Source organism: Juglans microcarpa x Juglans regia, chromosome 6S (genome assembly GCF_004785595.1).
Source record: "Juglans microcarpa x Juglans regia isolate MS1-56 chromosome 6S, Jm3101_v1.0, whole genome shotgun sequence".
NCBI lineage: Eukaryota > Viridiplantae > Streptophyta > Magnoliopsida > Fagales > Juglandaceae > Juglans > Juglans microcarpa x Juglans regia.
The window spans coordinates 8,544,383-8,562,045 of NC_054605.1; the positions used below are offsets into that span (position 1 = coordinate 8,544,383).

The 17,663-nt window shown below is 39.1% G+C and overlaps 1 protein-coding gene across 1 annotated transcript; it reads right to left on the bottom strand.

Annotated features, from left to right (window-relative positions):
• Nucleotides 1-9,280: 9,280 nt before the first annotated feature.
• On the bottom strand, nt 9,281-13,065 carry LOC121237843 (protein NRT1/ PTR FAMILY 4.6-like). The gene is made up of 6 exons (XM_041134743.1): nt 12,987-13,065; nt 12,879-12,896; nt 12,659-12,764; nt 12,280-12,497; nt 10,890-11,330; nt 9,281-10,442 (listed from the first exon to the last, which is right to left on the bottom strand). Exons 2-6 carry the CDS (start codon nt 12,879-12,881, stop codon nt 9,480-9,482), a joined length of 1,731 nt encoding a protein of 576 aa, XP_040990677.1. The 5' UTR covers nt 12,882-12,896; nt 12,987-13,065; the 3' UTR covers nt 9,281-9,479.
• Nucleotides 13,066-17,663: the final 4,598 nt, after the last annotated feature.

A 17,663-nucleotide genomic window follows, 5' to 3' on the forward strand; every position in this document is an offset into this window, starting at 1 on the left:
AGGAAGAGAACCAACGGAAAAGCTGGAGAGATGCGAGAGGGAACCCCGTGCTCTGCTGCAAAGTAAGGGATTGATTTAAGTGAAAACTGAAATGGGGAGTTATGGGTATGAGTTTCAGAAGCCACAAAATAAAGCCAACAACAAGGAATAAAAATGAAACCGAAAAAAAAAAAAGAATGGAGAGACGTGCGAGAAAGAGAGGTGCGGAAGAAACTGAAATTGAAGCAGAGAAATGCGGAAAGAAAGGAGAGAAAGAAACAGAAGTTGAAGAAGAAACACTCACCTCCAAAAACGACGTCGCTCGGGACTCATACTAAACACTAAAATGGCTGAGCCATTTTCACGCCATGATCCGGGCCTCGCAACGCCTGGGCTTTACACTAGACCTCTCATGCCACTACCCACTCTCATCCTGAATCCTCACCAAATTGTTCTTCTTCCTCTTTTGCAATGCTTTCATGTGAAAATATCAAGAGTTTTGATCCCTTCTTTTAACCATAATGCCTTTGACCGTTGTCGCCACATTAACTCATCCCTCTCTAACCAGATTTGTACCTCCTTTGAGCCAAATTCACCGCTAAAATATCAACTCCATGGTCATCCTCATATAGCTGTTTCAAGTTCAATTTTGCCTTATGAAGATTCTTCTGGACATGACCAAAACTGTTCCTATTCCATGCTTGCAATTTTGCCCCACTCTCCCGAATCATATCCACGACATCCTCCATACTCGATTGGTCACTACCCCTCCTCCATTGATCTTTTATAATATCTTCACAATCCTTATTTCCCACCTTCATTTTCTCAAATCGAAAAGGTGTTTTTGTTCTAAGGACTTTAGCAGCACCCTCCAACTCAATCCAAATGGGTAAATGATCCAAGTATGCCACAACCCCATGACAAACTTTTGCGTTTGGATAAGAGTTCCACCAAACGGAATTAGCAAGAAACCTATCCAGTCTTTCATTAACACAGTGATGTCCTTCTCTTCTATTGGACCAAGTGAATTTATACCCATGAAACCCCATATCCCGCAGCCCACTGTAACATCCTGGTCCCAGATGGGTCGGAGAGTTATCTCTTAACACTTAAAAACATATCTAACTGCACAAATATAAACTCAAATTCCTCAATTACTCATAGATTTCATTACTTTAAACCATCTACTCCAAAATAAATAACGATGAAGTCTCAAAATAAATGCCAACTTCCCAAAGTACTAAGTTAACAGAGCAAAACGAAACTATTCAATAAAAATTCTCCAATAACAAGCACCCTCTTTGTATTTAATAGACTATGCTCACAAAGCCTTACCCATACGTCTTATTCTTGAACCTCCGTTGAAGTATCTAAAATATCTGAAAAATGTTGTGGAGATAAGAGGTGAGTTATCAACAACTCAGTACGCAGATGACATATACTAGCATGCAAACATGAACATTTACAGAGTACAATATGTAGAACAAAATATTTTCTAAAGTTATCATACAGAACAATACAAGTTTTAAAACGTAACAGAGCGATGATTTTAAGACATATAAAATCCAGAGTACTTTGGCATAACATAACCTGACCATCATCATCACATCAAAACAGAGCATCTCACAGAGTAGAGACTATGTCTCACCCCTGTGGTAGGGTTGTGCTAACCTTGGTGGCCAAACCGGGCAGAGACAGAGGTGAAATCTTTTCCTTATTATTTTCGGAGCCCCGAGTGTGCACACATGAAAGACCACATAAAACTCACTTTGTTTTCAAAGTTGGTGTACTCAGAGACAGAGAAGTTGGTACCAACTCAAACAGAGCAGAGACAGAGTCAGATACAAAATCAGTACACCGTGCCAAAGGTTTTAAGATGCCATATCAAAACAAAACAGAGTATCGAAACATATTCACGTCATTTTCACATACTAAAAACAAAAGTTGGAGCATCTTTCTAAATCATTGCACAATTTTTCAGATTTTCAATATCGCTCTTTTACAGATTTCCGAGACAGCATGACAAAATATAGCTCATGTCTACACAATGCACGTCAGAAAATATTTTCCCTTTTTCATACAGATTTCATGAGTAATGCAAATAAACGACCGTGGTTGGTTTTTCCTAAGTTCTCATTTCGTTACAAAATATGTAAAGTTTTCAGAGTCAACCTCAGTCTTAATAATTCGTGTAAAGCCTAGCATAAGAACCCCGCTTACCTGGACTTTTTAGTTTTTCTGAATCTTTCCATAATTGTGCTGAAAGAATACCAATCGTCACCTATACAAAATACTAAACGTTACTAAACTTCTAAAATGACTGGTAAAACTATCCATCTATTTGTATTCATACTACAAAAATAGTTTTTGATAACCATCTAGATATCAGAAATCTAATAGATATATTATCAGTAAAAATAATACTAAATAAATAAGCTCAACTTATTATAAAATAATTTTATCAAAAATGGCAAAACAACTTAAATTCTTTTCAAAAATTAACTTAATCATATTTAAACTCATATCTCTATAAACTATTATTAAAACGATAATTTATTACTTCCAACATATATCCTAGTAGGAAATCATAAATTTCTTAAGAAAGAGTAATTCATAAAATATTCAAATTCAAATAATATAAACAATGAAAAAGCTCATTTAGTAAAATATACTTAAATCGATTTTAAAGCATTTAGAATAAAATGCTAAAATCTTATTATTTACTACTGAAAATAGTTATAACAATTATTACTATATAACTAAAATTTTAGATCTTTAAATACTATCTATATGAAATTATAATGTCACGCTAAACATGACCCACATGAAACATCTCAAATAAATCAAACTCAATATCAAAATAAACATCAAATGGCAAGAAAGCATACTGACTTAAAAACTAGATGTAGTAATATAAATATATTTAAAACAATTTCTTTACTATGCTTACAAATGCTATACAACAAAGTATTAAAAGTGGCTTATTTATACTATTCAACAAATCTGTAGGTAGGGACCAAAAACTAGAAACGGAAATACTTATGAAAATGCAAATGAAATACTTGAGAAATACAAAACCGTGCGATAAAGTCTGGGCAAACCGAAAGAAATGGACAGGGTCGACGGAAGCGGTGTCTGGCTAGGTTGACAGTGTATAGCTCAGTGGCACGGCACTGACAGAGAGAGAAAGTGATTGAGAGAGAGAGAGAGAGGGAACTCGAGAGAAAGAGGAAGAGGGAGTTACGGACCATGCAATGGAGGCTGTAATCCGACCATGGAATCTTGCTTCGTGATCTGCGATGGCTCCACTTGAGGATTCACGGCTGGGCTACGGCGCACAGACGGCAAGTGACTGGGCAGCTTGCATGGAGGCAAAGTTTGAAGGAAAGCATGCTTTGTTTTTGGCAAGTGAAAACAAAGGCCTCTTAGTATGCGATGGTGGCTTGGGTTTCACGGTGAAGGGTGGCGACAATGTGGAGCTCCTTTCCTGAAGTGGTGGCTGGAACAGAGGGAACGTGGGAGGCTTGCATGGTGGTGGTGTGTACAAGGCAGTGGCTGGGTGGTGCAAGTCCGTGGGGTGGTTTTCATTTGAGGACACGGAGGAGTTGGGCTGTGGGGGTGTCCCATCCTACTGTAGCCAGGCACGACTGGTGGCTTCCAGCGGTGGTCTGGTGAGGTGTTGGGAGGCGACTGGTTTGTGGCAGGGGCATTACCTTATGGTCTGGGACCGTGGGCTTTAGGGGCGAGGGTGATAAAATGATGTGAGGGAGAGGGAGAGAGTCTAATGAGAGTGAGATTTCTGAAAGTGAAGAAAAAAGAGATGCGGTTGAGAAGTTGATGAAAAAGTAGGAGTGAGATTTGGAACAAGAAAAAACTGAAAATTAGAGAGGGAGAGAGGAAGAAACCTTTGGAGGAAAAGCAAAAAAAAAAAAAAAAAAAAAAAGACAAAGAAAAGGAAAACGAAGGCTTAAAGCCTTACCTGAAAACGACGACGTAATGCTCCTTTGGTGAGAACTGGTATGGGCTTGGGTTTTACACCCACACTCCTCAATAACATCCCGAAAGGCAACAAGTTGTCTCTCGAGTTTAGGATGACCCCCCTATTTTTCATGATGAAACATGATTTCATTCAAATCCCCCATAACTAACCAAGCCTCCCCATTCGACCTACATAAACTCCTGAGAAGATCCCAGGTCCTATAACACAAATGTGTCTCAGGGAAACCATAAACAACCGTTAGAAACCATTTTCCATAGACCACCGTCACATCAATCACAATAGCATCAATATGGTATGAGGAGTAATTAATAATTGATAAGTCAACATCCCTTCCCCAAAATAATGCAACACCCCCTTTCTACCACAAGCACTAACAGCTAAGCAATTAGGAAAACCAAGCTTGAACTTACATTTTTCAACCTCATGAACACTGTGTCTTGTCTCTTGAAGAAACAACAAATCGGGCGCCTCCCTTTTGACTAAATCACAGAGGTTACGAATGCCCCGCGGGTTCCCAAGCCCATGGGCATCCAGGATAAGGTTTTCATGGTTGTTGGCAGTGCTGCTCAACAGCCACAGCTGATAACCAGTGTATTTCCACCAGCGTCGCGTCATCACTAAATGATTCATCTTCCGTAACACAGTACGCTGACTCGAGCTTCCTCCTCACATTTCTTATCGTAGCCCCTTTGCCCTTCCACTGCCTTCTCTTCTTCGCACCCTCAGAGGAATCGTCTTCCAATAATTTGGGATTAGGTTTTGACGTTTCATTATGAAATGACAACACTCTGAGCCACATACGACCATTTGAGGTATCGGGCTTCAAAGACAGGCCCTGGCCCATCGTTGGCTTTGAAACAGATTTCTCTTGGAGCCCACTAAGCCCATCAACTAAGCCATCAACCTTCTTAATACGAGGGCCTGAATCGTTCACCATCTCCCCATTAACTTCCCCAATGGCAGTTTCATGTAACGTACCCTCATCACTCCCATGCAGAGCATTCATGGGTAAGGGTTGCCCCTCAAGATCAACCTTTTTGCCTGCTTCAACTGATTCCATAGACTCTGTTACCGTTACGGTTGTCCTTTACCCGATGCCACTGCCGCCAGCACTGTGCAAATAGCCTGCAGTAGGCATGGCATGTAATGCCCCGGTCTCGCAGGGATTGAAGAGTTACACCCTATAACTTAAAACTCACAATTCATCAATACATTTATAGACTCCAAAATATAAAGTCATCAGAATATTACAAAATCTCTTAATAAAATCCGCCAATTCTCACAAATCTTCTATGAGTAATCTACTATGCTTAAATAATCATCTCACCGATGCTCCATAATCCTGATCCTTAGTTGGACTATTCAAAATCATCTGAAAAATATATGGAGATAAGGGGTGAGTTATCAACAACTCAGTAAGCAGAGGACATTTACTAATGTGTAAACATGAGCATTTACAGAGTTCAGAATGCAGAACAAAATATTTGTTTTCAAAATGCAGCGTCAGAACATGTTATCAAAAATCTTAGAGCGAAAGTTCGAAAATATTCATAATCAAAATCCCTTTGGCATAGCATAAACTGAAACATCACATCTTATCTTATCATATCAGAACAAATACCATGTTTAATCCCCATGGCAGGGTTGTGAAAACCCCGGTAGCTAACCGAGCAGAAACAAAATGTGAATCTTCCCCTTATTCATTCTCGGAGCCCCGAATGTGCACATAGGAAAGATCACGCAGAAAACCACTTTGTTTCCAACGTGGGCGCACCAGAAACAGAAAAGTTGGTACGACCCCGAACAGAGGCCACAATTTTACACCCGTGGTAAGGTCAAAACAGAACAGAAACAGAAGCAGAATGTTATGCCAGAGGTTTTCAGAAAACACATCAGATCATATTCGAGTATAGAAAATCTTCAGAACAAAACAAAATCATATCACAAAACATAATTTATGCACAAAATTTCATATTCGCTCTCTTTTTCAAAGTTCAGAAACAGAATGTCAAAAATAAGCTCATATTTACATCAGTCATGACAGAAAATACTTTCTTCTTAAACAAAATCTCATGAATAATGCAGAACAAATAACTGAGGTAGTTCAAATTTATTTTCATAACCAAATATGTATATTTTCCAAAAATCAACCTCAGCTCATTTTATTTTAATGCAAAGTCTAGCATAGGAACCCCGCTTACCTGTACTTCTTAGCTTTTTTGAAATTTTCCTTAAAATGTCGAACAATAATTAAGCGTCACCTATAAAATAATCACGTAATTCTCGTAAATTTCTAATCAACCACGTATTTCGATATTTAAACCTAAAATGCTAAAAGAACCTATTTTAAATCCTCAAAACCTAAAATTCTCATAATTCCTAAAATACCATCATTTTCTAAAACCATCAATATCCATTTAATCGAATTCGTATCGAATAAGAAATTTAATCGAACAAGTATTAAGATAATTACGGAACTCAATAAAAAAAATAATATTTAAAATATCTAAAACACCAACGTATTATAAATTAATGGAATACTTTGACTACTTAAAAAATCTTATAAAATACGTCATGAAAAACTCATCTCTTAAGAAAAATAGGTTTACTTCCTTTAATTAACAATATTATTAAAATATTATTTACACAAAAATAATATTTTATGAGTCTTAAGACAAAACACATTTAAAGATAAACCCCAAAAGAAAAACCTCTCACCCAAAAACATAAATCTCGGAACTTTCCAATATATATATTAGGTTAAAACTGGTAAGTACCCAACCTAGGTCAAAACTTTACATATATATACGTCTATAGATATATATATATATATACACCTTATGATAAAAAAAAAAACAGCAATGAACATAAATAACAAGATATGCATAATAGAAGTGCAGCGGCGACAGGGACTTACAGAGAGAAGTTTTGAGCGGCGGAAAGCGGCTGGGGTGGGTACACTGGCGAGCTGGGCACGGTGGCGGTAGAACACTAGTTAGAGAGAGAGAGATCAACTAATGAGAGAGGGAGAGAGAGAGGTTACGGGATGAGCAAGCCGAGTGTGAGAGAAAAAACAGAGAGGGAGATTACCGTGAGGCGGATGTGGTGTGAGGCAGACTTGGGGTGACAGAAATCTTCGCCGATGGTTTCTGGGCTGCAACATGAAGGAGCTCTCGGTGGGCAGTTGTCGGAGTGGCTCAAGGTAGGAGGAACGCATCCTCTGTTTCGGGAGTGAGGAACAGAGGTTTTTGCGGGATGGCTAATGGTGACTACACTAGTGGGTTCACATTTGGGTCACGGTGGTGGCTTATGGCAGCATTGTGGAGGAGCATGTAGCGGCTTGACCTCCTTGGGAAGCTGCAGTTTCCGTGTGATGGTTGAGTAAAACTGTGAAAGTGCATAATGGTTTTTGGCCGTGCGTGGGTGAGTCTCTTGCCGTACGATCCATGGGCTTGGCGTCTCACGTGGTGCTACCCGTGGTGATGATCTGCCTCTGCTGACCGTGGGTGGTGCACTGCATAAGTGCATGGTGGGGGGCTGCACGATGGTGGTTTCTGTGATTGTTGCTGCATGTGGAGTGGTCGAAAAGCAGTGCATGGTGGCAGACGGGGAGAGACGGCAGCAACGGGGTGGCTGAAGAGGGCAGCAGCGACAACTTAATCTAGGGTTGAAGATGAACGGTAAAAGCATAAGGGATGTGCGAGAACTATGAAGTTAACTTTGGAATATATATGGGAAACAGAAAAAAAAAATAAAAAATAAAACCCTAGAGAAAGTAGGAAGGAGAGACGTGCATGAAGTCGGTCGGGAAGGAAAAATAAAAATCTCATGGATTTGGATTTATGGTCCATAAAAAAAATGTAGTGAATAAAAAAAATAAATGGGCTCTTTCTTAAATTTTCTCGGCCCATAAAATAATATTCGAAAAAGTTTCCCCTGGCTTTTTGATATACTTAACCCGAAAAAAAAAAACTTGGCACTAGGCTCGGGTGTTACATGGCAGCCTCACCCCCTGCCGGCTGAACATCACCATCCTCCAGATTGGAAGAGGTTGCACCCCTATCAGTCTTGTGAAAGAGGGACCTTAACAAAGGCAGGTGGACGAATCCGCTAGTGATTCTTCCTGTCACCAAAGCTCCTAGCCCGAAGCCAGGTCCCATAAGGTTGGACAACCCTAGTCATCCATGAAGCGCAATCGCAATCTTTATCAATATGACCCATCCTACCACACCAGTAGCAAAAGTTCAGAAGTCGCTCATAGGAGAACCAAATCCAACCTGAGACACCACCACCGAGGGATAGCTTGGAACCACGTAACAAAGGCACAGTAACTTTGAGCTTTACGCGCACCCTCATATACTTCTCCCATTCCACCTCCCCTTCTCCAAATCCACCTCTTCAACAGACCCCAACTTTTCCCCAAGTTTCTTACCAACATACGCATTCCTTGCCATAAGAGGTAAATCATGGAGTCTAACCCAGAACGTAGCCATTTCCAACTTGATCTGCTGCGCTTGAAGCCGACCATCCACTTCCTCTAACAAAACCAGGTGCTTGTCCAAAGTCCATGGCCCCTCCATTAAAACCCTCTCTTTATCTCGACTATATTCAAATTCAAGAAGAAACAGGACAGAAGATAAATCCCGAAAATGCACACCCATTACAGTCCGCCAAACCTTCCGCATCGTGCCTTTAAAAGCTTCCTTGTTAAAATATTTCTCAGTGAAAAGCTTCATAAACAAACACTTCCCTCTACAAGGTAACACTGCATCCAAGTTTTTGGTTTCCAAAACCACATCTTCACTTTCCTTTTCCGTTAGATACAACTTCATATAAAGAACAGGGAGATCATCCTCCGTAATCATGCTCAAAAAAGAAAGAGACAAACTGCACCAGTAAAAGCACCTCTACAAAGGAAACCCTGGGAGAGGATTTGATAAATAATAATAATAATAGCCCTTTAAAATCATTATAAACCGTAAAAACTTCTGCTCAAACAATGTGAGACGATGCGAGAAAGCACTTGCTGCTTGTGCAGCCATGGGGTACTTATGGGAAGTCCCTCACTTGGAAATATCTACCCGGGTCTTTGGACTAGGTCCCTAGTACTAGGTTTTGAACCCAGTTTGCACATTGGCCTTGCTGGTCCTGGGCCTCCAGGCTATGTGCCTCTTGAAGGAACCAAGCTTTTTGGATCTATGCTCTTTATCTTTTGATTTGGATGGGTTTTTTCATTGGACATTTGATTTGGGTAGGCATTTCCTTTTCCTTTCCTTTTATACATTGCCATTGATGACGATGAAAAGAAAAAATAGAATTACTTGTGCAAAGTCTAATAATTACTGCACTGGCAGTCTGGTACAAAATACAATTTGCAAGATCACCCCCTTGCTCTCTCTCAATGAACAACTACAACAAAAGAAAATCATCTCACGGTTTGGTGAAAGTGGTAGAAATTTGCATTGAATGATATCTATTGCAATTAAATATGCCTCAGTTATTAATTTGGTTCCATTGATCTATACTTGTAGCGCTTGGCCCAGAAAAGATAGTGCAGGAAATTCAATCCGCTCAATACGCACATTAGCCAGTAAAACCTCTCGAGGTGATAGTAATTCAAGTTGCTTCCAAAGAGCCATGGCCTGTGTCGATACGCGCCGGTGACATCATTGACTATCGATACTAGCACTGAGCTGAGGTAGTACCCCATAGCCAGGGAGGCCCAAGAGAGAGCTGTGGCTAAAGATCTCATGCTTGATGGCGCCTCCGTGAAGAAGAACTCCATCATTCCAGCCAAGGTGAAAAGGTCGGCTGATCCCAAGAACAAGTACTGCAAAGCCACCCAAAGGAATGTTATAGGCAGAGGTTCTGCAGAATTTAGTAGCTCAGAATCTGTTGCCACCTTCTTTCGCTTCATTTCTACCAGGGCTGCCACTAACATGCCCACCATAGAAAGGACCAGCCCTGTCCCTATTCGTTGTAAATGAGTGATACCCATTTCGGTTTTGGTTATTTTTCTTGCAAATGGAAGAATCACACGGCTATAGACTGGTGCAAGAATTATGATGAAGATGACAGGGAAAACGGGGAGAGAAGCGGGTGGGACCTTCAAGGAGCCAAGCATGGTGTTCATGGTGGCTGCTTGCTGGACCGAAAAGGTCGAGAGCTGAGCAAGACAGCAGTTTAGCATCATTGCAGACATGAAGATTGGGAGGATCCTTAGCACTATTTTGACTTCTTCTACTTGCTTTTCGGTGCATTTCAGTATTGAGTGGTTGTGCTCGTTGTTTGTTGCTCTGTCAACGAACTTGATGCTTTCTGTTAGACTCTGATTAGGCACCTTTTCTTTAGCTTCACTGTCTTCTCCCTCCCTGGTTTCTGCTGTATAGGATGGACTTTTGCTCATTACAGTATTTTTAGCAATCCAAGCACTGCATGTGTTGTAAACCGCTGCAGTAAGAACCTGTTGGAAACAAGTGAAAGAGTTATCTTTAGCCAGCTCCAGCTATTCAACTTGTAGCATGTGTTGTATTTTGATCGATAAAAAAAAAAAAACGTGTTGTATTTTGCTATTTGTTAAGGATATAATTTGATTAAATTAACATCTTCACATTAATTAGTTTAAGTTTTTGGAACAAATGATGATTAGACATGGCATCACAGCATAGGTTTTGAGTTCGAATCTCAACTCTACATTTCACTACATTAAATTAAATATTTCACGCGTTGAGCTCATTTATTGATGGGTAGTTTGGACTCCGGTACTATTTATTGAGGTAAAATATTAAGATATAAAATAAATAATTAAAATCTATCTCTTCTTATTAGTTTAAAGTTTGGGAAGCGATGATTTACCACTATTTGACTTTTAGGACAAGCCGTGATTAAACACTATTTGTCTAAATTCTACCTTGAATATTGTTGAGATGGGGCTTCCTGCAGGAACTTTGGTCCTGTAAGTTGGAGAGCCAAGGAGGAAAACAGGGATGGAAACCAGAATTGTTGCAGTGGAGATCCCAAAGCCCCACTGCCAGCCTTTGTGATCTTCAATCCATACCACCAAAGTGACAGCAATTAAAGCCCCACAGGAAAGGCAAAATACGTAGTAGTTGAAGAAAGATGATCTTTGTTTCCTTCCTCGTGGGGTAGTCTCATCAAACTGCTCAGCCCCATGTGGTGGAAGCGAACCTTTTATCCCTCCAACACCCAGCGCCACCAGATAGAGGCCTGCAAACAACATCACTGCTTGTGCACCGCCAACTTCCTTGCATGGACTGTTGATGTTCACTGAGATGCAGGCTGGTGGTTTCAAGGATGGAACATGAGCTTGAATTGTAAGTATTAGAAGACCCTGTTTCATTAGTTTGTGAGGACTTGAAAACATGATCTTTATTGCAGGATTTGTTCAGCAGAGAGTAAATTTTTCTGTGATTAACTAGTCCGTCACACAAACTTCATCGGATTTCAGCGGATCATGAAGACTGGCACAAGAAGATACACTAAAAAGAAGTCGTTGGCATAGAAGAAAGAATTACAAAAGGATTGCTTATAATAAACTAACTTAGTTTGATGCAGTACATAAGATCTATTATAATCTTATTACATAAAAAACTTTATAATTTGACGCACCATATCAAATTACATCTGTTTGTAAAATAATTTTTTCTACACGTTGCAACCTTGAATTTTGAGGTAGGCATTTCTCTTGTTAAATTTGATGGTGAATTGTATTGATTATGCTGATCATCTTTGATCAACTGATCACGTGGTATGTCAATAGACTATAGTCCTCCTTCATGAGTTTAAGAGTTAACGGTTAGCTATGGAAATAGATGTGAAAATGACACTCAAATCACACAACTGGCTGCACTCTGGCATTGATAGGAGATGGGTTTCCTTCCACCAATTGAAATTTCAGAAAGAACGGCTTACAGCCAAGTGTGGGGTCTAGCCAGGTCACCATAGAGTGTGTAGAGTGTGATTGGACAATGCTAGTGCAAGAAACCTTATTTTTTTCATCACATATGTCATACATATTTCCTCTCCCTGAAGAAAGTTATGTTTTCAATTAAAACTTTCATTAGGTGGGGCTAGGTTTTGCATTTTTATGGTCACCATCGTCTTTGCTGTACTGTTTGCACATCATGCCATGCATGGGTGAGTCCTTGTGTAGGTCATCCTCTGGATAACACTCTTGAGATATTCTAATAGCGGGTTCTATCAAGCTGATCATGTAAATTCTATTGCTGGTGGGAAAGGGATAATTAAAGGCATAAACCTTAATTTGTTGGAAAACTCACCGTAAATTCTATGGCTGCACTTATCAAGTATATGCGGTAAGTAGTGAAAAATGCATCTGCCAGAAAGGCACCAAGAAGAGCCAGAAGGAAAGCTGTGCCCATGAAATTGGTAACCATGTTGGCAGCGCTGGATGGAGAAAAATGCATGAATTTTGACATATACAGCACAAGATTGCTTGCATTGGCCAGATATGCTAGGTTCTCCAGTATCTCCACGACTAGAGTTGGCATTATAAACACTGTTAGTGCTATATGCATGCAATTCTTTACACACACACACACACACACACTTATCCCCAACTTTGAAGACAATAAAAAAAAAGTTGAAAAGGATACAAAAAAGCAGGTTCTTATATATGCTGATCCAAAGTTCACTCACTCAAGACAAAGGAAGCAGCAAGCATGCCGCCATGGCGACCTCTTAAGGCGGGCCTGTTCCTCCAATCTACATAGCCTTCCCATATGTCTAACTGGTGTGCTTCATCCTACCGCGCGCGGTCACCCAGAAGAATGTAGAATTACATACAGTAAAGAGAAAATAAAGGAAACAAAGACATGCAGAAGGGATAAAAGTAAAAAATTATAACATAGAACCTCACCATTGCTTTTCCAACTTCAGTAGGATGCATGGTGATGAAATACTTAAAAACTCTATTTTTTATTTTCTTTAGCAGGGAGAAAAAGATAATTGGGGGTGGGGGGCGCGCTGCGGATTTGTGGTTTGAAGGCTGGTTCAAGAACAGCTTTTTGATGAAACTGGGAGTCTTGGTGGATTCATATTTATAGTGTGAGACACTTGTGGTCCAACCAAGAAGAAAGAAGAAAGGTCTAGATACCACGAAAGTGATCACTATGCATTCGCCAGACATGACTTCACAGTCCAAACTCTCCATTGTTTTCTGTGTTTGACTGTATTTATCCTAGCTATGTGAGAGAGGAAGAGGTCATATATGAGATTAACTAGATTTGAAAGTTTAATGCCCCATACCGGGAAGGGTCGGAGAATTACTACCTGTCACTTACAAACCTGCCTCCCCAAGCATCTAAAAACTCCAAGGATTTCATAAATACTGTACAATCTCATATTTTTTAAATAACTATAATACAAACTTCATAAGTCATCGTTACAAAATAACATAAACCAAAGGGGAGGTCCACAATCTCCCAATAATCTCAACGAAATAAAACGATACATCTTTAAGTCTCAATAGATCCAAACAACAAAAAGTACTTAAATACTCAAGTTAAATCCGTCTACTAACAATGGTACTCTTAGGTAATCGACCTTCTATCCACATATAGTCAAGCTCCAATTTCTATTCCTGACCCCCAGCTGGGTCATCGATGTCATATGAAAAATAATGAAGATAATGGATGAGTTATCTACAACTCGGTAAGCATAAAACCTATACTAGTGCGTAAACATGAGTTGTAACGCCCCAAACCCAGGTGGCTTGGAGAATTTCTACCTGTGACTTATAAACATAAATTCCGACACAACTAAAATAAATCTCCATCAAAACTTTATTATCAAAACTCAAACTCAAGTCTTCCAAATAAACACCTTGAAAACTCCATAAAACCAATATTGCAACAGAACAAAAAAATAAACTAAGGAGTCCACAATCTCTCGGTAGTCATAACAAACCAAACTGATAACTTAACGAGTCTTACAAACCAAGATAAAATTAAATCTAAAAGACATTAAATTTGAAGGACATCAGAATTCCTTCTCTTAACATCCCCTCATCGGCTTAATCATGCTCACCAAACTAAACCCGATCCTCAGTTGGACTATCCACATCATCTGAAAATATTATGAAGATAGGGGGATGAGTTATCAACAACTCAGTAAGCAAGAGACATATGCTAGCGTGCAAACATGAGCATTTACCAAGTGTAATATGTAGAACAAAATATTTTACAGAGTTATCTTGCAGAACAAAAAAAACATATTTTCCAAATGTAACAAAGCGATAGTTTTAAGACAAGTAAAACCGTAATACTTTGGCATAACATAAACTGAGTATCATTATCACATCAAAACAGAGCATCACACAGAGCAGAGACCATATTTCACCCCCGTGGTAGGGTTGTGCTAACCCCGGTGGCCAAACCAGGCAGAGACAGAGGTGAATCTTTCCTTTATTCTTCTCGGAGGCTCGAGTGTGCACACAGGAAAGACCACAATAAAACCACTTTGTTTCCAAAGTGGGTGCACTCAGAGACAGAGAAGTTGGTACCAACCCAAAACAGAGCAGAGCATAACAGAGCAGAGCAGAGCAAAGCAGAGACAGAATCAGATACAAAATCCAGTACACCATGCCAAAGGTTTTCAGATGTTATATCAAAATAATACAGAATACCAAAACAGAATCAGCCAGTTTACACACACTGAAAACAAAAGCCAGAACATCTTTCTAAATAAATGCACAATTTTTCAGATTCTCTATATCGCTCCTTTTTCAGATTTCAGAAACTACATGACAGAATTTAGCTCATGTCTACACAATGCATGTCAGAAAGTATTTTTCCTTTTTCACACAGATTTCATGAATAATGCAAATAAGCGACCGAGGTTGATCTTTGTTTTTCCAAGTTCTCATCTCATCACAAAATATGCAAGTTTTCAGAAAGTCAACCTCAGTCTTATTAACTTGTATAAAACCTAGCATAGGAACCCCACTTACCTGACTCCAACAGCGTATTATCTAAGCCTTGAAAACGATCTCTATCAATCTCGTCACCTATTCATAAAAATAATATAAATACACTGAGTATTAAACGACCATTGGCATAACTTCCATCTAATAATTAAAACATATAATCCCAAACCATATTATAGCAAAAACAACTCACTAAGACAACCATATAGTGAATTGGACAGCCTGCATTTCAACCCAAAGTACCATATACTAATCTTTGATATTATCCTAAACACCCACTAAAGTCAACGTCAAACACAAATAATAAAATATCAATCCCACTTCAATGGCCCCTAACTCCATGCAATCACCTACAACTCCGAGTATCCATTTGGTTTACTGCACATCCAACCCAAATACTTCAAAACTCAGAACATTCCAACACATGGTATTCACTTATACAAAAAAATGCCCAAAGAAAAACCCACTGACTACACCAAATGAAAACATGACCCAGAAATTTCATTGGAGTGAAATAAATTAATTGAGGTGAATGTGTGTGTGCGGGCGAGAGAAATAGAGAAAAAGAATGGGTTACCGGCGAATAAAAGTGTCTCCAGTGGTGGCTTCGATGGTTGCAAGGCTTCAGGGATTAACGAACAAGCAGCACAACAGTTACACAGCAAACAAAAGAAAAACTGCACTGAAGACGAAACACTGCGCAAGAGGGATAGAAGAGCCAAGTTTGAAGAGAGAAGACCAACTGCAGAAATAGCGGGACGCGAGAGAGAGACGTCGACTATGAGAGAAAAATCGAAAGTGAGGGAAAAGGAAAATGGAGGAAATTTAGGGCATGGGATTCAGAACCACAAAACAAACTCAACAACGAGAAGAGAGGGATTCGGGAAGGTGAGTGGGTTACGGGAAGGAGAGGGACACGGGGGCAAAACAGAGGAAAAAGAAACTGAAAGAGGGGAAGAAGGGATTGGGGGAGGGAAAAGAAAAGGAAGAAGAAACTTGCCCCTCCCAAAACGGCGTCGTTTACCCACTTAAAAAGAAAGGGGCTGGGCCCCCGCGCGCGATCCGGGCTTCACCAAGAAAAAAATAAAACTGGGCCTTACATGAGCTCTTTTTAGAAAGTTTGGTATGCAGAAACAAAACATTTCATTTGCGTATACACATCTCAAAGCGTATTATCAAAAAATCAGAGTGGCGTTTCAATATTGTCATATTCATAAACTATTTTCATTTTCAAGAATGCTTTGCATAACATAACTGAACATCTTCATCTTATCATATCATATCCAGCACATAAAAGACCACTTTATTTCCAAAGTGGGTGCACACATATCATATCATGTTGGTACTAACCATATCACGTGAACCAGTATCATCATATCAAAATCATATTTAGAATCAGAATCAAAACAGATAAATATGCCAAAGGTTTTTCATATCTATATCATATCAAACCACGTGCATATCATTTTCAGATGATCAATAATAGATCCCAAATATTTCATATCACATGTAAAAAAATCTAAATTTTCATATTCGCTCTTTTGTACATTTCAGAAACATGTCAAATATTGCTCATGCCCACACTATTCATGTCAAAAAGCATTTTTTCTCTTTCATATAGATTTTCATGAGTGAATGCAAAACACATATACTGAGATTGGTTTCACGTTTTCTTTTAAAAACATATCATGCACATTTTATAACCCAACCTCAGTTCATTTTCCTTTTTATGCAAATCTAGCATAGGAACCCAGCTTACCTGGACTTCTTAGATTTCCCAAAAATTTCCTCAACAATGCCAAACAATTATTAATCGTCACCTATAAGGTAATCCAATAATTCCCGTAAATTTCAAATGAACATGTATTTCAATATTTAAGTCAAAGCTTCTCAAATAACTTATTTTAATTCCTCAAAACTTAAATTTCTCATAATCTCAAAATGTATCATCACTTTCTAACATCATCAATGCCCCTTTAATAACTTCGACTAAAACATTAAATTCTAACTTATTTACGATTGAGATCTTACTATAATTTATAAAACCAAATAACATAACTATATTGAAATCATCATAGGTAGAAAATCATATTTTTGTTTAAATAAAAAATATTCTTTTAAAAGGATTCAAAATAAGATTTTGCACTTACAGATCACTTCAAGAATTCATCAGTATTTACATAATAAATATTCCGTTAAAATATCAGTCTCTTACAAAAAAACAACTTAACAGTATAAATCCACACATCTACTACCAAATAAAAAAAAAATCATACTCTGCAACCCACGTAATATACTCATGATTTCAAACCCAAAGTACATAATATAAACTCATTAAACTAAACACCTGAAACAATAAATCTGGAGGCGTAATATAAGGGGTAAAAAGGTAATAGTACTTCCTACTATTTGGTTAATGTAAGTTACATATATATATATGTATACACCCGTATAATGAACTACCAGGGCAGCACATATGGAGATGGGGCACGACGGCGTGGAGCTGGAGGTTTGCTACAACGGATGGGGGTTGGCGCCTGGTCACTGGCTGAGAGAGAAAGAGAGAGCGATGAGCGAGAGAGGCACACGGTGAGAGAATGAGGGAGAGACCGAGAGAGAAGACCAACCAACCAGAAATGGTGTGAGCTTACCGGGGGACTTGAGGCGTCATGCGGCAGACTAGGGTGAAGGGAAGTCCTTGCTGGCAGTTTCTGTGTG